Consider the following 27,197-nt stretch of genomic DNA (forward strand, 5'->3'; position numbering starts at 1 on the left):
AAAAGCTGGGTGTACCTGTAATCCTAGCACTGGAGGTACTTGGACAGGTAGATCTAGGGGGCTTGCTGGACAGCCATTCTGACCAATCAGTGAGTTCCATATTCAATGAGAGACCCATCTCAAAAAAAAAAAAAAAAAAAGGATGAGTGGAGAGAGGTCTCAGCACATGAGAGCACTTGCTGCTCTTGCATCCACATGGCTGCTCACAACCCCCTGTAACTCTAGTTCCAGGGTCTCTGACACCCTCTTCTAGCTTTTATGGGTGCCACATGCATACATGGGACACATACATACATGTGGAAACTCAACTCATACATACACATAAAATAAAAATAAGTAAATCTTTAATTTTTTTCTTTTTACTCTTCAAATAAATAAGGCGAAGAAGAATAGTGGAAGAGAACCAACATCAACCTCTGGCTTCTGCAAGCACTCACAGCTGCACATACCTGCACATACATTACACACAGCAAAATAAAGAAAACAGCAGTCCAAACAGTCATACCAGCCTAAAGATAAGAACCTAACATTATCAGAGTTGAAAAGGGAGACAATAAGGAAACTTTAAACTCATAAGACTTGGTAACAATTAAATGTGAAGGAAAAAACACTGATTTGGGGGTTTTTATATTTGACTCAAGCCCTTCTCTGCTTTTATTTTTTCACGGCAAGAACCAGTTATAATTGTCAACACAACATCTCTATACATTATTCCTTTTCAAGTAAAAGTCCAAGTAATTATCTGTTCTAGTCAAATTGTAGTCTTTTCTGTTTTCCTTGTCTCATTGTGTATCAGAAAATGAACATGTTTAGCATTCCTCAAACCCGAAAATGATTCTTCCATCTTTTGTATAGGTTGATTTACAATTTTACTATATTTTTATTACTGTGAGATATGTGTATGCAACATGTGGGGGGAGGGGTATGTGACTGCAGACACGTTCGTGCCACTGAGAGTATATGGGAACTGGTTCTCATCTTCCACAGAGGTATTCCACTAAGGGACTCAGGTTTCTTAAGCTTGGGTGTCGAGTATTCTTACTGAACCAACCTGCCAGTCCAATTGTTACTGGCTTTTCTTTTAAAATAAAATGTTCAGTTAGGCTTGGTGGCACACACCTTTAATTCCAGTACTCAGGAGGCATGTGTGTTTGAGGCCAGCATGGACTACAGAGTAAGTTCTAGGACAGCCAGGCTCACACAGAGAAACCCTGTCTTGGAAGTAAATGAATGAATGAATGAATAAATAAATAAATAAATAAATAGCAACAACAACAAAACCCACCACCATCATTACAAAAAATAAATAAAATGATCATTTACAAAGGTTTCCTTTTTTATTTTATGTGTATGTTTGCTGGCTGACATGAGTTTATGTGCACCATACATATATATGCAGGTGCCCTCAAGGATAGAGGTTGTTGAATCCCTTAAACTGGAATTGGATGCAGTTGTGAGCTGCTTTATGGGTGCTGGAAACGGAACCTAGACCTCTGTAAGAGCAACAAGCACTTTCACCTGCTGAGTCACCGCTCCAGCTGCCAAAGGTTTCTTCCCTGAAACCATCTACCCACCGCCTAATGGGGAATTCTTGTTTACAGTAGTAATTGAATCCCGCGTCTTCCTAGCTAGCTGTCTACAAGAGGGCTCTGTCGGTCCAAGCAAAGCGTTGTTAGTGTTAACATTAACCAGATAGCCACACTGTGTACTGTTGTGACCTAAGCTAATTTTAGCAGAGGTATTTCGTGTACTGCGGGAAACCTGCTCAGTTTCAGTGATTTGACTTAGCAGTTTAGAGTGGCTTTGAGCTTTGGGGGTGGTATTTACTAATCCCCTACAGGGATACAGAAAGAAAATGTAACAGCTTTCTTTGAAAAGGAATTCAGTTTGGTAACACATGAGTGGACATTGATGCTCTCATTGCAGTCAGATGAATTCAAAACCAAAGAGTAGAGGTTGTAGTCTAATGGAGGCTCACAGGCCAGCCTTCTTATTTGTCGCATTTTTTCCTCGAATTGCACCAGTACCTGAACTAGGTAGATAAGTCATGGTCTTTTAAATCACGCAGATTTAGGTTGTAGCTTTGTGGTAGAGTGTTTATGTGGTGTGCATGAGGCCCTAGATGCCATTATTAACCCCACAGAAAAGTAAATTAAAATTTACAAATTAGAATCTTTCAAAAATTTTATAACACGAGGAAAAATAACTAGGAATATCTCTTTTACTTCTTAGAAATTGTCAAACCCAGCCAAGCACGGAGGCACACACCTGTAGTCCCAGCATGTAGAAGGCAGAGACAGGTAGCTCTTTGTTGAGTTCTAGGTCAGCCCCGGCCTACATAGTAAGTATGACATAGACAGAAAGCAAGAAGTTAGGGAAGCGTTGGGGATGGGGGGGGAGATGACACGACAGTACAGTGAGACTGACTGACTTAAAGATGAGCCAGAAGGATTTGAAATGTGTCCTTTTTAGAAATTATATCAGCCTTTTGTCATGTGAAACTTAGAAAATCTCATTAGAAAACCCTTTCTTTGGCCCATTGAGGTAAATGAGAGCTAGTTACCTTGTTCTAATGAAACCGCGGCATGGAGCAGAGTTGCGGTTTTCCTGTGCTGGTCAAGTGAGAAACCCTTGGGTCTTTGCAGCTATGCACTCTCTGCTGTAGCTCATCAACTCTCCCACTGGAGCACGAAAGCAGACTTAGACAAGACATAAATGAGTTGGTGTGCTTGTGTTCCAATAAAACTTTATTTGTAGGAATGTGTGGGGCTGGGTACAGTTTCCCGTATTATTGCAAAGTGTTCTGATTATTTACTTTAGAAATGCTTTTGTGATTACATGATTTTATCTGTATAAGTGAATACCTGCCACCTTTAGAAATTTTCTAATCTGTTTCACCTCTTGTAAATAAAGACTTCCTTGGTTTTCCAAGTGTAAATGTAGATTAGCTTGTAAAAATAATTACTAGATGTCAGGAAAAATAGATATTTTTTAACCAGATTTTAGCAAAAGTCTACATAATTGATGAATGGAACTCACAATTAAGGTCATGGTTTAGTAGGTTTAGTATATATAACCATCAAGAACTCCTTTTTAAAATCTGTGTTTGGATAGCTGTGTCTATATGTGTGTATGTATGTATGTATACACATACATATATATTGAGTTGAGGCTCAAAAGTTGAGGCTATTAAAGCCAATTGTCAGCATAAACAGAATTTGTAATATTTAAATTACCTTATTACAAAATTTTAAACTAAGACTTTAAAAACGAGTGAATCTTGCAGGGCTGGAGAGAAGGCTGAGTTGACTCATGCTTCCTGCTCGTACAAAAGACTTTGGTTCTCAGCACCCAGATTAGGTGGCTTATAACCGCCTGTAACTCCAGCTTCAGGAGATCTGGCCTCAGAGGACACCAGTGTTCATATAGCCACACACATATACACATTCACTACAAATAATTAGAGTCTGGAGAGGTGTCTCAGAGGTTGAGAGCACTTGTTCTTCTTTCAGAAGTCCCAGGTTCAATTCGTAGCACACACAGGCTCATACACAGCCGTCTGTAATTCCAGTTCCAAGGGATCTGATGCCTTCTTCTGACCTCTGAGAGCATCAAAAATGCATGTAATTCACATACACATATTCAGGGGAATGCACATAAATAAATGAAAAAATACAACTTTAAAATTGTAAACTAATTAAAATAAATCTTTAAAAATCATGCTTTTAAAAATAATAAATAATAAATATTCAGCCATGTTGTTTCCTTGATAGTGTCTGCTGTATATGTATGAGTATTGTGTCTGCATGTATATATGTGAACATTGTGAATGCCTGGTGCCCATGGAGGCCAAAAAGGGTGTTGGATTCCCTAGAACTGGAGTAAGGGGTGGCTAGAAGGTTATTGGTATTGGAGGGATGGCTAGAAGGTTACTGGCATTGGAAATTGAAAATGGGTCTCCAGCCACTTTGCACTTGTTTTGGTGTTACAGAACTTACATAGTCTATAAGAACAGTGTGCATGTATGCTACATATAAATGTTCATATTTGAAGACTGTGCTTGAGAGAGATAACCCCATTGCTTCAAATACTGTCTTAGAGTCTAGGCGAGTTTTAACCTTTGTACTACAGTTTCTCCGAATCATTGTGCAATTACTAAAGCAATATTTGTATAAACTTCAGAGACAAGCTATTTAAATATCAACAATACCTCTGATATTTGTGCATGTTCCAAGTGTTACTACTTTTCCTGATGATAAATTTAACTATTCTAGAAAGATGTAGAAATTTATAGTCCTAAGCATCGCAGTATTTTTTACTTCATTTATTGATTGAGATGGGTCTTGCTCATGTTTTGTTTTGTTTTGTTTTGTTTCCTGATAACAGTTCCTATAGGGTTGGCCTGGAACTTGCTACATTGACTAGAGTGGCCTTGCCTATCCAGTGTTTCTTCTCCCTGTAATAAGCCTACTGGGATCACAGGCACTCGAGAGTACACCACACACATTCCACACATTTCACAAATCACACACACACACATACACACACTCACAGAGAGAGAGAGAGAGAGAGAGACAGACAGACAGACAGACTCACCCCACACAGGAGAGCTTTTGTTTTGTTTTTGAGACAAGCTCTCACTCTGTGGCCCAGGCTGGCTTTGAACCCTGTAGGTTCGCAGGTTGGTCATGAAATAGATCTAGTTGCCTTAGCCTCCTGAGTTCTAGGAATAAAGGTATGCAGTGCGTGCCACCACACACCAGCTATGCTTTAATCCTTTATGCAGTTATCTTTAAATCTATGTCATTATTAATACATCTTCAATTTTACAATTATTTCCCCAAGTATAACATGATAGGAATATGTAAAAACTATCAGAACAATTTTGTGACTATTTGTGCTACGATTATAACACAGGCTTTCTATTGTCTTCTTACTCTGTTTCAGCCATACCCATTTTCCCAGAAGGATTTCAAAAGATGCTATTTAATAGCATGTTATGCATAGTGGAATTCCTTCAGAATGGGCATCAGTCTTCTCAAACCCCGTGCTTTTATCAGCTGATTCACAGGCTATCTGAATCCTTTGTTTTTGTGGCAAAACCCTCATTGGCAGCATTGGGCCATCAGAAGCAAAAGGACCCCGCCCACTTGATACTGGCCTGAGCAGTACAGGTAGCTTTAGGTCAGCCAGGACTACAGAGTAAGACCTTGCTCAAACAAACAAATAAAATTTAAAGACTGTGTCTACTAAACGTTTATCCTAAACCTGTAGCAATCCAGTCATATCTTCAGACACTGTTGTTGTGTATCTAATTTTTCCACCAAAGTCTTTAAACGATCACAGATGTCTATGAGGACTGAACTCAACTTTTTCCAGTTTGTTTTATTGTTATTGTTAGCGCCACCATGACTCACAAATACTGTTTTTGGCATCTGGAATCTGCCTGACTACTGATGGCACGGTAGCCTAACAAGCTATATTCCTTAAATAGTAAATATGTGAAAGTCAGTTTTACTCCTTCACCCCCCCCCAAGGCTATAAAGGTTACAGCAAGCTATAGTAGCACCCATGACATTAACCTCATTTTATGTTTCTTCCCGTCCTCTAGGGTGATCTAGCTCGTTGTAAGTAAGCTACAGTAGTTTTAAAGGATTCATTTTTCTGAACTTAGATATCAAGAATGGACTAAAATGCTCTGAAAACCTTATTATAACTCTCATCCTGGGCCTGTTCTGTCTACCAAGCATAAGCAAAGTAGATTTCATCTAGTCCTGTCGAGTCTGAGAGGCACTCGCTACACTCCCACTACTGAGGGACTCAGCCTGTCCTCTGAAGCTTTGGAAGTCCTAGGTGGCATCTTGCTCTAATGGAAGACTCCCAGCTATACTGAAAATCCCTTGTTTAGTGGCCACTCTTAGACGTTACCTAAGCCAGAGCAGCAGTTTCTACGTTGGCATTTGCTGGTTGAATTTGGAATTTTTATATTGGAGAGGTGACTCCTTTTTTGAAGCTGTATGAGCCAATTTCTACTGCCCTCAGCAGCATCCTCACTTCCCTTGGCTATCAGAATTGAAGCCACCTAAGGCCTTGCTCTAAGATGGGCTTTTGTTTAAGGGCAGGTTGTGGCTGTGTCCGTTGTTCATTCAGACCTCTAAGTCATACCGGCAGTGCTTCGCACTCCTCCTTACAGCCACGTGCTGATCTTCAGCATCCCTCCACTTTTAACACACCTTCTGTACAAAGACTTAAAGGGGAGGCAGGCAGCTCTGCCTTCCTCTGAACAGTCAAGGTTATTGGTCCTAATATAAACCCTGCCATGTCTCAGGAAATAAGGTGGTCAGGGGAGATGTGGGAGGATAGGATCAGCTGTAGGAACAGTCAAAGCAAGAGGTTTGGCAGCTACGTTCTCCAGCTTAAGTGGATGCAGTTCATGATACCATAAAACAAATTAGCATCAAAGGTCACTGATCCAGAACAGCAGATAGAAAACAAATGAAAACAGTTGAAATTGTGGCCTAAATGGGGCACAGACACATATGAACATGCACTACTTTTCTTCAGAATGGTATTTGTGTGTGTAAATGTGTGTGTATGTATGTCCACACGTGTGCAGATGCACATATGTGTGGTTGTTCATGTGAAGGCCTGAATATTGTTCCTCATGATGGCTGTCGTCGTCTTCTTCTTCTTCTTCTTCTTCTTCTTCTTCTTCTTCTTCTTCTTCTTCTTCTTCTTCTTCTTCTTCTTCTTCTTCTTTTTCAAGACTTATTTATTATATTTATATGAGTACACTGTAGCTGTTTTCAGATATACCAGAAGAGGGCATCAGATCCTATTACAGATGGTTGTGAACTACCATGTGGTTGCTGGGAATTGAACTTAGGACCTCTGAGTTCATCTCTCCAGCCAACTGTTGAGATGGGTTCCTCACTGGGACTGGGACTGGGACTGGGCCTGGGACTGGGCCTGGGACTGGGACTGCCAATAAGGCTAGACTGGTGCCAAGGAGCCCTCTGTCTCCTTTATTACAGAGCAGGCACGCCTAAGCTCAGCTTTTCATATGGATTCTAGGGATCAAGCTTGAGTCCTGACACGTGGATGGCAAGCACTTTACAGGCTGTATCATATCCCTTGTGCCAGAATGTATGTGTGTGTGTGTGTTATATATGTATGCATGTTTTTACACATGTGGGTGTGTATGCATATGTAAATGTGGAGGTAATCCCTCTATCCCTTTTGATATAAGGTCTCTTACTGAACCTGGAGCTTACCTGTTTGGGTAGACTAGCTGGACAGCGAGCCATAGGGATCCTCCTGTCTCCACATAGTCTTGGTTTTCTTAACTTATTTGCTCTGTTCATTGCTTATGGTGACCATCACTGTGGAACTTAAGCTCAAGATGGGTAAGATGGCCCTGGTAAAGGCACCTCCTTACCAAGCTCGATGACCTGAATTCTGTCCATGACCCACATGATGGAAAGAGATAACTGACTCTGACAGGTCGTCCTCTGACCCCTACTCCCATGCTGTGGAACAAGAACACATACAGACTCACAGGGTTGGCAGCTAAGCTCTCCAACTTAAGTGGGTATAGCTTATGATACGCGATAGATAGATAAAAACTTTAAAAGAGTATAAATCGTAGGAATCAGCTGACTTACTCATTGTTCCAGGGAGGCCTTCCTGTGTGATTCTTATTTTGTTGCATGTTTCATAAGCATTATAACTGTTAGTATATTTATTCTCCTTTTATTTGTCATTGTTTTCTTTCTTCATTAATTTTCTTTGAGACAGTGTTTCTCTATGTAGCCATGGCTGTCCTGGAACTCACTCTGTAGACCAGGCTGTCCTTGAACTCACTAAAATGCACTACCACACCCAATAGTATATTTATCTCTATAAGCAAATTCATTAAGCTTGAAGAATTCTACTCAGAACCTTCCCCTACCTTCTCCAATTTTTTTTTTTTTGGTCCATCATGAATTGAGATACATCCATGTTTAAGTTTTTATTTTGCTTTCTTAAATGGGTCTCACATAGCTCAAGCTGACCTCGGTATTGCTATGTAGTAAGAATGACCTTGAGCTCTCGAGCCTTCTGCCTCTCCCACTCACATGGTAGGATTACAGGCATGTGCCTCTCCCACTCACATGGTAGGATTACAGGCATGTGCCTCTCCCACTCACATGGTAGGATTACAGGCATGTGCCTCTCCCACCCACATGATAGGATTACAGGCATGTGCCTCTCCCACCCACATGATAGGATTACAGGCATGTGCCTCTCCCACCCACATGATAGGATTACAGGCATGTGCCTCTCCCACTCACATGGTAGGATTACAGGCATGTGCCTCTCCCACTCACATGGTAGGATTACAGGCATGTGCCTCTCCCACCCACATGGTAGGATTACAGGCATGTGCCTCTCCCACCCACATGATAGGATTACAGGCATGTGCCTCTCCCACCCACATGATAGGATTACAGGCATGTGCCTCTCCCACCCACATGATAGGATTACAGGCATGTGCCTCTCCCACCCACATGATAGGATTACAGGCATGTGCCTCTCCCACCCACATGATAGGATTACAGGCATGTGCCTCTCCCACTCACATGGTAGGATTACAGGCATGTGCCTCTCCCACTCACATGGTAGGATTACAGGCATGTGCCTCTCCCACTCACATGGTAGGATTACAGGCATGTGCCTCTCCCACTCACATGGTAGGATTACAGGCATGTGCCTCTACCACCCAAATGCTAGGATTACAGGCATGTGCCGCCACAACCAGCTATATTTAAACCTCACATGCCCTGTATTCCTAATCAGCTTGGATAGAATCATAAATCTCACATACTGATCATTGTAAACAAGTCTGAGCTGAACACGGGTGGCATCAAAAGACAAGCTAACATGGGTGGAGAAAAGTTCTCGAGGCTTCAGCTCTACAGAGAGAACTGCAGACAACTAAGAAATGCTGAGAGCAGGAGGAAAAGACTTCCTCCAGTACCCAATGGTCAACCCAAAAAACTTACATACAATTAACATTATACAGGCTGGGCAGTTTGTATTTATGTTTTTAGAAGTATGTGTGTGTGTGTGTGTGTGTACATATGTAAAAAAAATTTTTTAAAGGCCATGAATTTGAAAGAGAACAAGGAAATGTTAAATTATATAATCATAAAGTCAAAAAACAAAAGAAATAATTTTTTAAAAGTCTACTATAAACCAACTTAAACTTTCTGTTGAGTAAACTGCAATTTTAACTGTAACATAAGTGTTTTTTCCCCTCTTACAACAAAATATTTGTCACACAGAAGTCTCAGATATATTTTCATAGAAGCAGCTTAACTTTGGTAAAACTGGGGATATCTTGACTTTCAGGATCTACAAAGCTTTAATAATTATGAGACGTGTGAATATGTGCAGTAGTGTGTGTCTGCCACATATGCAGACACATATGCATAACCTACTGCACACAACCCTTCCCAGTTCTGAGCCCAGTGATATGTCTGGTAGCTTTAGATCATACATGATGAGGTTGTTCTGTAAGGAAGTCAACAGATCCTGCAAGCCAGTGCTTTCCATCCCTAGGGAAGGTTGTCAGGCCTTTATTGGTACCCTACTGTGCTTGGGCAGGTGTAAAAATGCACTGCAAAGCTTCCAGAATACTCCTTTAGACTCTACAGTCTGCTACGTTTTTCTGTGCAGTCACAGCTGTCCTGTGACATTTCCCAAGTTCTGCATATGATCCTGTTCTCTGATGTGGAGACTCACTCTCTTCATTTTGGTCTGTGAAATAGCAGAGAAGATCTCTGCTCAGACACCACATCTGAGTGGTTGACCAAGGGTTGACAGTATGGGTTCAGAGTGGAACGGTGGAGGGATTAGAACCAACCATTGGGAAGGAATCTGTACAGCTCTCAGTTGTGTGAGTAGGAATCAGATTCCAGGGAAAGGGGAAGGAGGATGCTTCAGAGGAGACAGTTCTGGGATACTGATTATATTTGCTAAACTATAAAATTCATCTAAATCAAAATGCCAAGTAGTTCCAAAAGTAGTTTTAGGTATGACAAATTATCTTAACTATATTTGAAAATTCATGTTCTCTATAATGTACCTGTTTGAACGTTAAGTCCTTCAATCAGCTTATTAAAGTGATTTCTTCAATTGTGGTTCTTGTTTAGGATTTGAGCTACAGTTCCGATTAGGCCCAACTCTACAAGGAAAAGCTGTCACTGTATATACAAATTACCCATTGCCTGGAGAAGCATTTAATCGAGAAAAGTTCCGTTCCTTGGATTGGGAAAACCCAACAGAGAGAGAAGATGATTCTGATAAATACTGTAAACTTCATCTGCAGCAGTCTGGATCTTTCCAGTACTACTTCCTTCAAGGGTAGGCTGGAGTTAACATCGTCTATAACTCAGGTTATCTGTTACTGTGTGAGCCGCCGCTGGGCCATATCTACAGTGCTTGCTCCCCTGCCCCCTTTGTTTTTCTTTCCTTTTTTTTTTTTTTTGGTGTTTGGTTTTTGGTTTTGGAGTCAGGGTTTTTCTGTGAACCCTGGAGATGGGCCTGCCTCTGTCTCTTGACTGCTGGGATTAAAGGCGTGCACCACCACTGCCCAACTACACTTGGGACGCAATCACGTTCAGTTTGTGTTCACTGTAGATCCTATTGCAGATTCAAGTTAAACTCCAAGCTTTTCCTATCGTTGGTTTATAGGATACTATTTATTTGAATGATGTTGTCACTGATAGACATTAGCATATTTATTTTCTAATCAGTCAACATCACTGGATGCCATATTTTATTCTATTTAGATATACAGTAGGTGGGAAAGGACACAAAATCCTGTTCTGGGCCTGGAAAGTTGCCTTAATGGTTAAGAGCTTGAACCGCTCGCTCATTGAGGACCCAAGTTTAGTTCTCAGCCTCTGCATCAGGTGCCTCACAGCCTCCTTAACTCCAGCTCCAGGAGATGAGATCCATCGCCCTCTTCTGGCTTCCACAGGCATCTGCCTAAGGAAGGAAGGAAGGAAGGAAGGAAGGAGGGAGGGAGGGAGGGAGGGAGGGAGGGAGGAAGGAAGGAAGGAAGGAAGGAAGGAAGGAAGGAAGGAAGGAAGGAAGGAAGGAGGGAAGGCAGGCAGGCAGGCAGGCAGGAAAAAAAGAAAGAAAAGGAAAGGAAAGGAAAAAGGGAAGGAAAGAGGAGAGGAGAGGGGAGGAGAGCTGGAGAGATGGCTCAGCAGTTAAGAGCACTGACTGCTCTTCCAGAGGTCCTGGGTTCAATTCCCAGCAATCACATGGTGGCTCACAACCATCTGTAATGGGATCTGATGCCCTCTTCTGGTGTGCATGAAGACAGCTACAGTGCACTTAAATAGATAGATAGATAGATAGATAGATAGATAGATAGATAGATAGATAGAACCTTGTAAATGACTTCCATATACTTAGAAGTAAACATATTTTAGCCATGTGTGGTGGCACATGACTGTATTCCATCTCTGGGTAGACAGAGGCAGGAAGATCTGGACTTCAGGATCTTCTTCAGCTACATAGTAAGTTTGAGGTGGCTTGGGCTACATAAGACCCTGAATAAAAGGGAGGGAGGGACTTAAGTGGGCCATCAACCTTTGAGATAGAATCCGACTGAGCTAATGACTTATTTTCCCACTAAGAATGTTTTCTTTTCTTTTTCCTTAGAAATGAGAAAAGTGGAGGAGGTTACATTGTCGTGGATCCTATTTTACGCATTGGAGTTGATAACCACGTGTTACCCTTGGACTGTGTCACTCTGCAGACGTTCTTAGCAAAGTGCTTAGGACCCTTCGATGAGTGGGAAAGCCGGCTAAGGGTGGCAAAGGAGTCAGGTAGTGTTGCTTGCCTTCTTTTTCTTTTCTTTGAAAACTAACCAGAGCTGCAATGATACAGCTCTCCAAGGCGTTCTTTCTCCTTTTAATCTTGCTTACCAATGTACTAATAAAAAGAAAATCTACAATGTCCACAAATACCAGGTTATGTGGGTCAGGTTAACAAAGGGAGCAATTGGTCATAAAATGATTATCATCTATAAAATTTTATTTAGCACATGAAAGTTAGTGATAAGTTTTTAAAGGAAAATGAATAAAAATATGAAGGAAAATGTGTCATTATATATAGTTTTAATTAGCCGATATTGGTTATCTATCTTCTATATAGAAGGCACATGCCACTGGGCATGCCAAGAGTAAAATGAAGCTAGGTTGTGTTTTCCTGGAGGTAAGAGTAGCATCAACCTTCTGCTTTCAAGCTAAATATTTTATAAAGCAGGGAATGGAAGGTCAGTGGCATCGCTGTGGTGACCGCAAGCCCCGTGAGACATTTAAAGCATTACACTAGGAGGATATTTTGCCGCTCTGTGCTGTCAGCAACTACAGTTGAACCTGACAGTAGCTAAGGCTGTGGCCGTGGTTACCATGGCCATCATGTCACTCCCCGCTTCTCCTTGATGAGGACCGTGAGCACCTGAAGACTTCTGTAGATTTTCTGGCAGTCTTTTATGTAAATTCCCTATTGTGGGTTCCGTCTCCCCTGGCAGGGCTGTCTTACTGTTGAGAAGTCCCGGAGAAAGCTACTGTTTATACTTTGCTCAGCCTTAGGTTGACCTGCTTGCTTCCTCACACAGTGCTCTGTGTTTTCTCATTTGTAGGTTACAACATGATTCACTTCACCCCACTGCAGACTCTTGGACTGTCCCGGTCATGCTATTCCCTTGCCGATCAGTTAGAGCTGAATCCTGACTTCTCAAGGCCTAGTAAAAGATACACCTGGAGTGACGTTGGGCAGTTAGTGGAGAAGCTGAAAAGGGAGTGGAATATTCTTTGCATTACCGACGTGGTCTACAATCATACTGGTATGAGCTTCAGTGATCTCAGCGTGCACATTAAATTGTTATTATTTTATTTTTTAATATTTTCATTGCACTTTACATTATAATTGTTAGAAGTAGTAGTGTGAGGAGCTGATGACTGGACCTCATAAATGCTAAGCTAAGCAAGCTGCCTGCCTGCCTGCCTCTTAGCCGTGTCCCTGGCCCTTTATAAATTCATTCTAAAGATCAAAAAAACAATGAAGAGTCCTTCAATTTAAAAAAAAAAGCATTTTATGGAATAAAACCTTTTTCTTCCAAGGAAAGTAGTGTCAGGCGAGCATGTCGTCTGCGTGCTTCTGAGAATGGGAGGATACATGAAAGGACATAGGGCACATGTTCCCACCTGAATGTGCTTTCCGACTGTCAGGGGCGGGGGTCTGTACAGCAGGAACTCAGCTCACATTTTACAGTGTGATGCTAAGCATGGCAGGGATGGCAGCAATTCCAACAGTTGGGAGGCAGAGGCAGGAGGATTACTATGAGTTCAAGACAAGGCTGGACTACGTTCTGAGTTGCAGACCAGAAGGGCTGCATTATAAGACTCTATCCCCAGAAACCAAATAATAATGACAACAACAGTTTCCATAACTGGAGAGAATATTATTGTTAAACCTTTTACGTGATAAAAGAGTATACTGTGACATCTCCAATAGTGAAAAGAATAACTAGGTTGTTTGGGATCCCAGATAGAAGTCTACAAACTGTGTCACATTTTCCTGACAGGGATCTTCTGAGGAGATACTTACTTTCCTTGCCCGTCAGAGCAGCTGGCTTCCTGAGGCCTGGGCCATGGCCTTCGGCTTTAACCCCATGTGCCTAACAAGGATCCACTGTGTGAGCCGCAGTATGAAAAGTCTGGCAACCACTGCTTTACATACGTCAACAATGGGAGTTCTGGGTGGGGTAGTCCAAGGACGTGTAGCCATAGAAATTAGGAAGTTATTTAAAAGTATATGCATATAGTGCATCACTATTGGTAATAATCTCTAATAGAAATAGCAAACAAAATTGGATTTTTAAAAAGATACATTGCAAAATGTGATATTTCTGCATGTAATTTGGAACCAGGCTTCACAGTTTATAGTGAAAACTTTGTATTTCAGTAACTTCATATTCACCGCTTGAAAACTGGCAGTATTAAATGACTTAGATATCCATGATATTCACATCAAATTAGCAAACCACATATGGACACATAGCTACCATTGGTAAGAGTTAGAATACTCACCAGGCAGTGGTTACTCATGCCTTTAATCCCAGCACTTGGGAAGCAGAGGCAGGTGGATTTCTGAGTTCGAGGCCAGCCTGCCTGGTCTACAGAGTGAGCTCCAGGACAGCCAGGGCTATACAGAGAAACCCTGTTTCGAAAAACTCAAAAAAAAAAAAAGAGAGAGAGAGAGAGTTAGAATATTGCTTAGGCAGTGGCTCATTAAGAAGTTTAGTAAGAAACTGGATTTATCCCTTTCAGATTCCAGATTAGGTTTTCTCTTCTGGGTTACTCTGTCATCTCAAACACTTAGCTTCCAGTGTTTAATCAAATATGACTGCTCTGCCTCCTGTTGCTACACTTAGTGAAAATGGGAAGTCATGTCTTAAAGGCACAATTTCATGTTTATGTTACTTCTGTCCATATTGCATCAGATAGGAGTTTGTCTTTTATCACACCTACATACATGGGAAACTTGTAGTAGTGTTAGGTTCTGGGGTTTTTGGGTTTGTTTTTTTGTTTTGGTTTTCTATTTTTTTGTTTTTGACGTAGGATCTCACTTTGTAGCCCAGGCTGGTCTGGAAACCACTTTGTAGACTAGGCTAAGTTTAAGCTTTGGCTAAGCCTTAAGCTTTTGGCAGTCCTACCTGGGTTGCCAAGTGCTAGGGTTATAAATACAAATCGCCAAGCTGAGAGGTGGTGGGGCACGCCTTTAATCCCAGCACTCAGGTGGCAGAGGCCAATCTCTGTGAGTATGAAGCTAGCCTGGTCTACAGAATGGGTTCTAGTATAGCCAGGGCTACACAGAGAAACCCTATTTCAAAAACACAATAAGTAAGTAAATAAACAAATAAGTGCTGCCACGTCTTGCTTGGTTTAACTTTTATTATGAGATTCCTGTTTCTGATGTATCCCATCTTCACCCAAGGGTTTGTTTATCGCAGGTCAACTAAACATCAAGTAAATTACCACATGAACAAGAGAGGAGAAAGAATGGTGATTGTAAAGTCTGACCTAAATACAAAATTATGTTTCCCCCCCTTTCTTTAAGCCACTAATAGTAAGTGGATCCTTGAACACCCGGAATCTGCATACAATCTTGTAAATTCTCCACACTTGAAGCCTGCCTGGGTCCTAGACAGAGCACTCTGGCATTTCTCCTGTGATGTCGCAGATGGGAAGTACAGAGAAAAAGGAGTCCCTGCTTTGATTGAAAATGACCAGCACATGAACGTAAGTGTGTGCAGAAGAGCACCCCGCCAACTCCCCAGAGCAAATCAAAGATACATACGTGGAAATGTGTAGAATGTGGCTTAATAAGGAGGAATAAATCAGGTCAATACATTTTATGTTGTTTTTAATCTTGAAATTTTTCAGTGCATTCGAAAAGTAATTTGGGAGGACATTTTCCCAAGGATTCACCTCTGGGAGTTTTTCCAAGTAGATGTTCACAAAGCAGTTGAACAGTTTAGAAGACTGCTCTCTCAAGGTAACAGCTTTCCACCAGGTCGTCCTATCACTCTCTAGGGAATTTACGTTACTCTTAAGGGATGACTCTCTCTCTCTCTAGTTAACACCATCATTAAATCTTGGTTCCGTCATATTTACTTGTGTTTACACTACAAAAGTCCAGTTTTTCTTGCATAGTGATACACGGCTTTCATCTCAGCACTCAGGAAGAGAAGCATACTTATGTGTACAAATGGCAAATTCATCTTCCTCAAATCTTAAAGTTATTAATTAGTTTCTTATGTGTCTTTTCAAATATTTTTAAAGGAAAGTCAAAATTTATCAGTAGTTTCATATAATTTTCTCTATAATATATATATATATATGTCTGTGTTAATATCTATTTAATACATAAAAATAAGACTAGAGACTAAATCATATATTTGATTTTTTTCTCATTTATTTTTTAATTTTTTTATTTTTTACTCCAACGCCCCCCACCCCGATTTTTTTCATTGATAGTATGAGTTTCTTATTTTGTTTAACTATTTCTCTTCACCCCTACTAGGCAGTGTGTGAATTTTTAAAGCATCTTACTTCACTAGTGATTTAGACAGCTGACTTTCAGTGTTTCTGTCCTCCGCTCATTAGAACACATGTTGAATCAGCGTGTACAGGCTAGAGAGCTTTGAGGCAGGAGGATTTGGCGGTGACCAGCAAAGCTGGACTTCAGGAACGCTGGGTTTTTCTTCTAACAGTTAGTCTCTCTTAGTCCCTTCCCCAAGGATGGAGGGAGTATGTAAGTAGGGTGGGGAAGGGAGGAAAGATGCTTGCCAGCTTTTTACAAATTTAGCTATGTACTAAAAAATTGAAAAAATAACAGTTATAATCTGTTATTGATATTTATATTTAAAATAACTCTTTTTTTTTTCTTTCAGAAAACAGAAGAGTAACTAAGTCTGAACCAAAAGAACATCTTAAAATTATTCAGGACCCTGAATACAGGCGGCTAGGCTGTGCTGTAGACATGGACACTGCTCTGGCGACTTTTATCCCACATGAGTATGTCATGCACTTGCCCTGTCATTTTACTCATAAATATTGATGCTGACAACTTGAAATTGATCCTCAGAACCCCCAGTGAAAGGAGAGCATCCACTCTCAAAAGTCCCCTTTGACCTCCCTTCACAGTGTGGTGTGTGCACACCCACACACGTGCACAGTCCCTACGCACATCCTAAGTATCTAAGTAGACAAATAAGTAAGTGTGGAAACTGGTTTTTAAATAAAATAAGTAATCTGTCATTTCAACACCTGACCTTTTCCTACATCCTCTGTCAGTCCATCCTGCTGAACGTGTCTATAAAACCTTTTACAGTTGAGAAGGCCCCTCAGTCATAGCTCAGATCCCGACCACAGCATGTGACATTTTCGTGACACCTGGAAATGTTTAGTGCAGGTCTTATGAAAGCACTGATGTTTGTTCTGCTCCATCTGTGCTAGCAATGGGCCAGCTGCAATCGAAGAGTGCTGTAACTGGTTCCGTAAGAGACTGGAGGAGTTAAACTCAGAGAAGCACCACCTCACCAGCTGTCACCAGGAACAGGTTCGCTGAGTTTTGAATTGCTGTTTTTTTTCTTTTCGGAGTTTTGAGTCTCTGTTGTTGTTGGCATTGTAACACGATTCAATGTTTTCCAGGCAGTTAATTGTCTTTTGGGAAACGTGTTTTATGAACGACTGGCAGGCCATGGCCCTAAACTAGGACCTGTCACCAGGAAGTATCCTTTAGTTACCAGGTACTCATTCTTGCTTTTAAAATGTCCTCTGTCTGACAGTTAACACTGAGAATATTTAACTTTTCAACTTAACCTAAATGTTTCTTTTAAGGTATGATTTCAATACACTATATTGAAGTAGAAATTTTGATTTAGAAAGAAGCTTAATACTGACTAATTTTGATAGTAGAATGTTTAATTAGAAAAACTATCACCAGTTTGAACCCATTTATATTTATTTACATTGATATTTCTGGAGGAATGAAGATTGAATGTTTTCTGTTGCTAAAAGAGAGTACCAGAGATTGGGCAATTTATAAAGAAAGAGAGTTTAATTTAGTTGAGGGTCCGCAGACCATGAAGTCCAGGAACATGGCACCGTATTTGCTCTGCTCGTTCCGGCCAGGGCTTTGCGCTGTCTCAGCTCATGGCCAATGAAGAGCAAGTGAGGGCAAGTGGAAGACACAAAGCACAAGGCGGCGTCTGAAAAATCTATCTCAGAACTATGCCAGGTGCCTCAGAGGAGATAGTCACCCACTCACCAGGGTATCCTGCCCCTCTCCAGACACCTGTCACTGGGCTCCATCTCCCAACCCTACCACTTTAAGGAATCTGAGACTCCACACCTGCTGTGGTGGCACAAGTCTGTAATCTGTAACCCCAGCCTTAAAGAGGCAGAGATAGGAGTTCAAGTTTGAGGTCAGCCTGTGCTACAAAGCAACACTGTCTACAAAAAGGAGATGGGGAGGCCTTCAGGTTCCAGTAGGTGAACTGCTGAGGATGTGTTGTGGGAATAACACGTAGCAGAAGTGTTAGTGTTAGTCAGTGTTAGTCAGAGAACAAGCACCTACCTAGCTCCTCACATAGAAACACGCAGCATAGGAGTGTAGAGAGCCCTTCCCGCTCTCGCAGAGGACCTGGGTGCAGCTCCTAGCTTCTGCATGGCAGCTCACAGCCGTCCATAACTGCAGTTCAAGGGGTGCATTGGCCTGTCCTCCATGGGCACCAAACATACACACAGGGCACTTAATACATTCCTGTAAACATTCATACACATAACATAAAATGGATATACTTTTCTAATCATGCAGCATATGTTGGGCAAGCAGAGCTTAAGAAAGGCCTCAATGGTTTCCCTAAAATGTTACAAAGTTGTGAAGGTTATTTAAAATGTTAGCCAGTTTTCAAATCCTGCTGATTTATTCAAAAAGTCCACTGGTGATTTTTGCCTTCTGTGAAGTTTGTATTGTATAAATGGGGCCAAGCTAATTGTATGTATTCTACTCACTAGGGAATTTGTAATGTTTCCACTGCACATTGTCTTCAAGGAGTTCCTTTGTGTGGACCTTGTTTTAATTCTGTCTCCTTAGGTATTTTACTTTCCCCTTTGGAGAAATGGCCTTATCCGCAGAAGAATCCCTGATCCACCTCCCAGATAAAGCGTGCTTCCTGATGGCACACAACGGGTGGGTGATGGGCGATGACCCGCTCCGGAACTTTGCCGAGCCAGGTGCCTGACTTTTCACTTCTCCATAGAGAGGGGAACAAGAGCTTGTGGGAAGGCCACTTCACATGTAACTTTAGTGAGGAGGCTGGAGAAATGGCTCAGCAGTTTGGAGCACTGATTGCTTTTCCGGAGAACATGGGTTCGGTTGCCAGCACCCACAGGGTGGCTCACAGCCATCTGTAATTCCAGTTCCAGAGGATCAAACACTCTTCTGGCCTCTGAGGGCATGAGGAACACACGTGGTACACAGTCATACATGCAGGCAGAACACACATACACCTAAAATAAAATCATAATGTTTTAAAATTTAGCCAGAAATCGTTTATGGAAAGAAAACAACACAGTTTAGAAGCAGTGCTCGTTCCTTGAGGATTGCTGTCGTTCCGTTCCATGCACCACTGAAAGCTGCTCTTCTTCTTTAACAGGTTCGGATGTTTATTTAAGGAGAGAACTTATTTGCTGGGGTGACAGCGTTAAATTGCGCTATGGGAATAAACCCGAGGACTGCCCTTATCTGTGGGCACACATGAAGAAATACACCGAGATAACTGCCACTCACTTTCAGGGAGTTCGTCTGGACAACTGCCACTCCACGCCTCTCCACGTGGCTGAGGTACGGACACCTGTATTGACAAAGGCAGTGATACCTGTAGCCTCCAAAGTCCCTGCTAGTGTGCTGGCTGTACACTGCTGTGGGTTTAGTAGAAACCCTGACACATACGACAGCTTATCTAACAACCTTCGGATACAGCTGCTACAGAACATCCCGCTGTAAAGTGTTCAATAAGTTAGTTTTTACATTTAGGAAAAAGATCATATTTTTATGTAACAGCATGTATAATAGGTGTTTATTGGTAATATGTAAAATGCTAAGTGGTCTTTTAGGTTGTTTCCAGTATAGATTGTTAGCAGTGTAAAGTTGAATGGCTTTACAGTGTAGTGATGAGTCAACTCTGGCTTCCTTTTCACTTTAGGGGTACTTGGAGCAGTGCACATTTTAGGACCGCTCTGTTCTATATGAGCTGCACTCCTAGCCCTTCCAGTAAATAGTCAGACTCTAATACTCTGGCATCCTGAGGCTAAACCTCACTGAGTCCTATTTAATCAGTCACCTTTAGAAGCATTAAGTGGAAGCTAACCGTAATTTGTCCTTGGGCTTTTATTTGAATAATGTCAGTATTGCTGCATTTTTCTTAACTAATACAACTTCCTAAAAACACATGATTTTATCCTAGTTGTAAGATCTTTGGTAGTTTTTAAATGACAATTTATGAAAATATGTGCTCATAAACCCAGTTTAGTGACTCAAGGCTTTAATCCCACCACTCAGGAGGCAGAGGCAGATGAACTCTGAGAGTTTAGGCCTCGTCTATATAGTGAGTTCCATGAACAGACATAGTCAACATATCTCAAAACAAAACAAAAAAGGTGCGAGGGGTGTGTGTGTGTGTGTGTGAGAGAGAGAGAGAGAGAGAGAGAGAGATTCCATATAGCTTTAATTTGGGGGATTTGATAGAAAACCTTAGCTAAGGTTATAATAATGGCAGAGCATTATTTACCTTCAATAATAAGCAGAGGGTCCTTTTCAGTTATGCTTTTGGCAATAGTAAAAAAGTCATATTTATAACATTATAGAAAAGTGAATTTTAAACAGCAAAGTCCTCTATAATTCTACTTCTTAGCTGATAAAAATTATAGGCATTTTACTAACCTATGTGTAAGAATTCCTTCTAGAATGGAATTGGAAACAATCTGATTATTAGACACTAGTTTCTGTTTCTGTGGTAAATCATTAACACCAATGTTATACCTGCATCTCACACACACACATGCGCACACACACAGACACACATGCACACTCACACACACCACACACACACACACACACAAATGGGAAGGTACTGGCATTTTTTGTCATCTGCAGATCAAGTTTAGCCTAGCCTTTACTAATTAATGCATCAGTATATATATCTATATGCTGACTCAATTAGCCACCGGGAGGTCAGTAGTCTTATTAGAGCCCTGAAAACAAATAAAACTGCAGGAGAAGACTGGCAGAATTGCAGCGTTACTGGCTGTATTTGTGATGACACTAACTTTTCTTTTTCCTGTTTTCTTCCCCTCTCTCCCTATGTCTTCAAAATCTGTTCCTTTTCCCTGATGTTCTCTGTACACACTCTGGCCCTCCACGCGTGCTGGTCTCTTTCATGTTCTCGGTCTGTGCATGTCAAACTTTGGAACTCCCATTTGCATCGCTCTTGTTGTGTACCTACCTCATGCCAAATCTGCACCTAGCCTTGTTCCCTCTTCCCTCTCTGTCTTGCTCTCTTCCTTCTTTTACATTTGTGACTGTATTTTGCAGTACATGCTGGATGCTGCTAGGAAATTACAGCCCAATCTTTATGTAGTGGCTGAGCTGTTCACAGGAAGCGAAGAGCTGGACAATATCTTTGTTACTAGACTGGGCATCAGTTCCTTAATAAGAGGTAGGTTTGCTAAAGTCCATTTCCTCTCTGAGATGCTTCACTTTTGTTTGAGTAGATTACAAGGCATAGCTTTATATGCAGTACCTAATATGACTGAGTCCACTTTTGACAGTTAAAATGTCTAATATGGTACTCCTTTCAGATAGAAAGACCACAGAGGCCAGGTCAGAGGATCATGTGTTGTAGGCCGACCTTGGTTACATGAGTTTCAGGTTAGCCTAGGATACATTTCTCCCCGTATCCTATTTCAAAAATAAAGGGTAAGAAAGCTAGTGCAGTAATTCAGCGGGGAAGCTGCGGGAGGCCCAAAGTCCGAGTTAAGTCCTCAGAACCCACCTGGTGGGAGGAGAGAGCCGGCTCCTGAGCGTTGTCCTCTGACGTCTACACGTGTGCACCCACAGCGTGGCCACAAAATTCATTCATTCATTTTAGAGGGTGGATCTGGGAGGAGTGGTGAACTACTGATTTAGTACGTGTACACTTTGAGATACACAAATCTGTTTTTAAGTACTCTAGTCTTTTGATATTTCTCCGTAGATTTGATATAATCAGCATCCCAGTGAACAGCTTTTGATCCTTTTTTCTATTCAAGTTGTTTCTTCAGTTTAGTTGTGGTTAAGTGTTGGTCACTTGGATTTGGTGACATTGGTTACTTAGCTCTCGCTTTGAATAATGTTGATATGCGTTGAATGTCAGTGATGATAGGAACTGTAACCTTCTGTAACGGGGTTGTTAACCTGCGCTGTGCTGCTCTGCAGAGGCAATGAGCGCGTATAACAGTCACGAAGAGGGCAGACTGGTCTACCGGTACGGAGGGGAACCTGTCGGCTCCTTCGTTCAGCCCTGTTTGAGGCCGCTCATGCCTGCTATCGCGCATGCCCTGTTTATGGACATCACCCACGATAATGAGTGTCCGATTGTGGTGAGCATCAACTGTCTCTGGTGCTGACTTACTTGCTCAGTGCTTCATTATTTAGTTGTCTGATGCTGGATGGCAGTAATATCCACGTACTTTTTAAGGATTGAAGTACCTTGATTTTAAAATGCTTCCAAACAAAAATATACCTTACAGAACGCATCTGTGCAGGATCTTCTGCTTCAGTGTGCTAATGGGGTATGGAGCATCACTTTGCATTGAGGGAATGTAAACTTCTGCTCTCTTCCTTTCTAGCACAGATCAGCCTATGATGCTCTTCCAAGTACCACAATTGTTTCCATGGCATGCTGTGCCAGTGGAAGCACAAGAGGCTACGACGAGCTGGTGCCTCATCAGGTGTGTTTAATCGGCAAGGCCAGCAGCACCACTCTTGTTGTCATGATTTCACTGTAATTAACCTGCACACGTGACCCGGCTCTCCCTCTCTTCAGATTTCAGTGGTTGCGGAGGAGCGATTTTACACTAAATGGAATCCTGGGGCATCACCGGCAGATACAGGAGATGTTAACGTCCATAGCGGGATTATTGCAGCCAGATGTGCCATCAATAGGCTCCATCAAGAGCTTGGAGCCAAGGGTTTCATTCAAGTAAGAAATGAACATTTTAAAACTTCTCTCCGGACTTTCCTTTTCAAAGGACAACCTTCTGATTTGAGCATCCTTTCCAAATGGGGCTCTCAGCCGGTCTCTCTCCACTTCTCAGGTGTATGTGGATCAAGTGGATGAAGACATAGTGGCTGTGACCAGGCACTCCCCGAGCATCCACCAATCTGTTGTGGCTGTATCGAGAACTGCTTTTAGGAATCCCAAGACTTCGTTTTACAGCAAAGAAGTGCCTCAGATGTGCATCCCTGGTAATCTAAGACCACACCAGTAGAGTCACTCAGGAAGCTACATCAGCACATTGTCTCTATATAGAACACACTGACATAGAAACGTGGCTGAGAAAAGAAGTTAGGATGCAGACACTTTCACTGCATGGAGCAAAATCTAGACAAATATTGGCAAGCATTAACATTGTTTGAGTTGTGAAATACTTTTGTTTGCATTTTAATATATTCCTTTTTAAAATGTGTGTAAACATGTGCTTCCTTATACTGTAGGCAATCTGTGTAAATGTTTCCATTTTTACATATGCATACATATATACTATATATGCATATATACCTGTATGTGTGTTTTAAAAGGTAACTATTAGGGCTGTTCATAGTCCACCCTCATCCCCCTTCCTAGCTCTCTGTCATCAGCCGTGTAGGTATTTTCACTCTTCTCCAAGTGGTCTTCTTCCCCACCTCTATATGGACACTTAGAGCTAGCGGCAGAGGACTAAGCTCCTCCTTCTTAAGAAGTCTGTAAGCACAGAGGAAACTCTCTCTTCTCACATTATGGCATTTATAGTCTGTCTCTCTTGACAGTTATGTACCCTGAGATTTTCCCTTAGTGTTGGTTGATTGTTTTCTAGATGCCTACATTTTTACTTCCTATGGTAGACAGTGTAGTATAATACAGCACAGACCCATGCAAATAGGAGCTGCTTGTTAACTGAATAAAGAGTCTCAACCCCCCCCCCCCGTCATGTGTGTATATGTGTATGTCTGTATGTGTATATGTATGTACATGTGTATTTTTAAGGGGACAGGACCACAGTCACATAGAGCAGCCTGGAACCCACCAGGCTAGCCCTGGACTTACAGTTACTATCCTGCCAAATTGCTAAGACTGCAGAGAGGCACACCCATGCCCAGCCCACATTCTATATTTCTTGCTAATTGCTAAATATCATGGCTTCAACTTTTAAAAAAATTGTCAATCTAAAGAATTTTAGGGTTAAATATTCATTACTTGCTTTAACTGCATAAACTTATGTTTAGTGATCTGGTAAAGTCTTTTTGTTAATATTTATACTTATTTTTATTCAGTATTTTTTTGTATTGGATATTAAGCCCAGTACATATGCTAAGCATACATTATACCGCTGGCCTATACAGCCAGGTCCGTAGATACTCTCATAGACCTCGCTCACTGTGCAGTATTAGCTGGGGTTTGCTGTTGATCCTGATCATGCTCACAACACGTCCGTTTTCAGGTCACTCATTGTAATTCCATGCTTTGCTATGTGAGTATTTGATTTTTAAAGAGTCTCTATTTTATTTGAGTGAATATTAGAATAATTCTTGTTAAAATGTTTATATTTGCCTAGGCAAAATTGAAGAGGTAGTTTTGGAAGCTAGAACTATTGAGAGGAATGCAAAACCTTATAAGAAAGACGAGAACTCAATCAATGGAATGCCGAACATGACGGTGGAACTTAGAGAACACATCCAGGTATTTGGGATTCTCGGGTTTCACTGTGCTTAATAGCTTAAGGACATTTAAGATACTTAATGAATGGATTTTCTGTATTCTTTTCAAGCTTCATGAAAGTAAAATTGTCAGACAAGCTGGAATTGCCACAAAGGGTCCCAATGAATATATTCAGGAAATAGAATTTGAGAACCTATCTCCAGGAAGTGTTATTATATTCAGGTATGTTAATTAGAGTTTAGACTGTTGACCTTACTTATATTGAAAATAGTTTTGAGAGATGGTTGAGTGGCAAAGAACCGGTCCTGGTCTTGTAGTGGACCTAAATTCAGTTCCCAGGACCCATGTCAGGTGGGTCCCATGTAACCACCACCAGGGTCTGATGTGCTCGCCTGCTCTCTCTGGGCACCTGCACACAAACAATTTATCCTACCCACTTAATTTTTTTTTTTAAAGATTTATTTATTTACTATATGTAAGTACACTGTAGCTGTCTTCAGACACACCAGAAGAGGGCATCAGATCTCATTTCGGGTGGTTGTGAGCCACCATGTGGTTGCTGGGATTTGAACTCTGGACCTTCGGAAGAGCAGTCGGGTGCTCTTACCCACTGAGCCATCTCACCAGCCCATCCTACCCACTTAAAATAAATTAGAGAAAATAGTTGGTTTATCCTGTTAAATTTGGATAACCTGAAATTTACCTATTTTGTGTCAACCTTATACAGAGTTAGTCTCGATCCACATGCTCAAGTTGCTGTGGGGATTCTTCGGAACCACCTGACCCAGTTCAGCTCTCACTTTAAGTCCGGAAGCCTTGCTGTTGACAACGCAGATCCTATATTAAAAATCCCCTTCGCTTCGTAAGTATTCCTTATTTTATAGATTTACCACTTTAACAAAATGATGAGCTACCAGTGGCCCGATCTGGGCAGTTTTATGGGTGCTTTCTTTCCTTGCTATGCAAAGTATGGGCCACAGGCCACTGCTGTCCTCGTCATCCCGCTAGCATTCACTCCACCACCTTCTTACTTGCATGTGTGCTCACAAGTGCACCTTTTCACGCTTCTGTCGTCTCCTCCATAGATCCTAGATGCACGCATGCCATCACATGCACGTGCCTGACTTCCTAAGCCCTACAAGATGGGGTGCCTACATTATAGTGCTTACCACTTCATTTTAATGTCAACACATTATTGTATTATATACAGCCATGTCAAAATCAATTTAGTAATTACCCACTTTGAGACACCTAGAGTGCTTCTAATTATTCCCTGTTATGTATCTCAGTACCTTGATTTTTTGCTAAGTTTTTAAATATCCCTTTGCTATGTGGTGCCACATAGTTTTAAAGAATATCCATTTTAGACCTAAGTTTAGCTCAACACTGTCAGCATGATCTTGGCCAAGTTACTTAATTTTCTTTTAGGTTTCACATCTGGACAGTGGGGCCAATAATAATACTTACCTCTTAAATTTTGTACAGATTAAACAGGATAACATGTCATTCCTACCTCACTTTTCCACCCATAACAGACATGACCACCTTCTGTCCCAACCAGTGGCAAGATGGGGCCATCGGTCTACCTGCGCTGCCATGCAGGCCTGGTGGGGAGTGATCCTACTCCTGCCAATCTCAGGACATAACTCCTGGGGCTTGGACACACCTCGACCTCACTCATGCTCCAGGACTGCTCCCCAGGGCTCCCCCCACTTCCCGGCATCACAGTAACACATGCAAAACACGTGATTCATGCCTGTCACCTGATAGCTACTTAGTGTTGCGGTCACTGACACTAAGCTAAATTTCTCAAAGTGAAATTTGGGGGCTAGAGTAAATCACATATTTGAAGTTTTTTTAATACATACTGTAAAGTAACCTCTGGGGGGGAAAAATGATTTAATGAGCATGTTCAGCTTTATGTGAGAGTGTTGTCTTTTCCAAGAATGAGTATGTATTATTATGATGTCATATTTAAGAGCATAAAGTATGCAGCACTCAGTAGGCAGAGGCAGGAGGATCCTGCACATTCCAGGACAGCCAGAACTTGCATGGTAGTTGATACCTGTAACCACAGCATTTAAAGGGTAGAAGCAGGCCGATCAGAAGTTCAGAAGATCACAGCCTAAAGATGGTCTAGCATACTCTGAATGAATAAAATTGACACAGAGCTGGAGACCTGGCTGAGCCCTTAAAAGCATTTGCTGCTCTTGTAGAGGACCAGAGGTCAGTTCTCAGTACCCATGTTGGGTGGCTAACAACTGCTTGTAATTCTAGCGTAAGTGAACCCAACGCCCACGTTGGGCCTCCGTAGGCTTCTGCATTCACGCCTGTACAAACACAAACACAGATAAAAGTCTTTATCTTTAGCTGTCACTAGATTTTTTTTTTTTTTATTTAGCTTGAGAAACATTAGCTCTTGTTTCATTTCCACTACATTTTGCTCCTTAATTACTCCCTGTGATATACTATGACAGTGTATTTTTACTTCCGTGATGAGTGCTTAGCACATACATGTTCTGATTAGGGTTTTGTCAACTTGATACAGTTGCAAAGAGGGAACCTCAGTTGAAGACTTTCTTAGAGCAGGTTGGCCTGGGGACCAAGT

General features: G+C 41.6%; 1 protein-coding gene across 2 annotated transcripts in view; it reads left to right on the forward strand.

The window, feature by feature from the left end:
• Agl (amylo-alpha-1,6-glucosidase and 4-alpha-glucanotransferase) overlaps window positions 1-27,197 on the forward strand; it is a 60,999-nt gene that overhangs the window by 4,646 nt on the left and 29,156 nt on the right. For both annotated transcript variants that reach the window (XM_021157864.3, XM_029475200.2), the window contains exons 3-20: window positions 10,197-10,407; window positions 11,719-11,885; window positions 12,704-12,907; window positions 15,184-15,365; window positions 15,510-15,621; window positions 16,520-16,643; window positions 17,085-17,187; window positions 17,280-17,377; window positions 18,727-18,866; window positions 19,289-19,476; window positions 21,226-21,349; window positions 22,108-22,271; window positions 22,521-22,622; window positions 22,718-22,873; window positions 22,989-23,139; window positions 24,486-24,610; window positions 24,699-24,811; window positions 25,317-25,451. In XM_021157864.3, coding sequence (XP_021013523.1) covers window positions 10,197-10,407; window positions 11,719-11,885; window positions 12,704-12,907; window positions 15,184-15,365; window positions 15,510-15,621; window positions 16,520-16,643; window positions 17,085-17,187; window positions 17,280-17,377; window positions 18,727-18,866; window positions 19,289-19,476; window positions 21,226-21,349; window positions 22,108-22,271; window positions 22,521-22,622; window positions 22,718-22,873; window positions 22,989-23,139; window positions 24,486-24,610; window positions 24,699-24,811; window positions 25,317-25,451 — 2,599 coding nt within the window. The remainder of the gene's footprint in view (window positions 1-10,196; window positions 10,408-11,718; window positions 11,886-12,703; window positions 12,908-15,183; window positions 15,366-15,509; window positions 15,622-16,519; window positions 16,644-17,084; window positions 17,188-17,279; window positions 17,378-18,726; window positions 18,867-19,288; window positions 19,477-21,225; window positions 21,350-22,107; window positions 22,272-22,520; window positions 22,623-22,717; window positions 22,874-22,988; window positions 23,140-24,485; window positions 24,611-24,698; window positions 24,812-25,316; window positions 25,452-27,197) is intronic.

Source organism: Mus caroli, unplaced genomic scaffold, assembly GCF_978045245.1.
Source record: "Mus caroli unplaced genomic scaffold, Mus_caroli_1 scaffold_3, whole genome shotgun sequence".
Taxonomy (NCBI): Eukaryota; Metazoa; Chordata; class Mammalia; order Rodentia; family Muridae; genus Mus; species Mus caroli.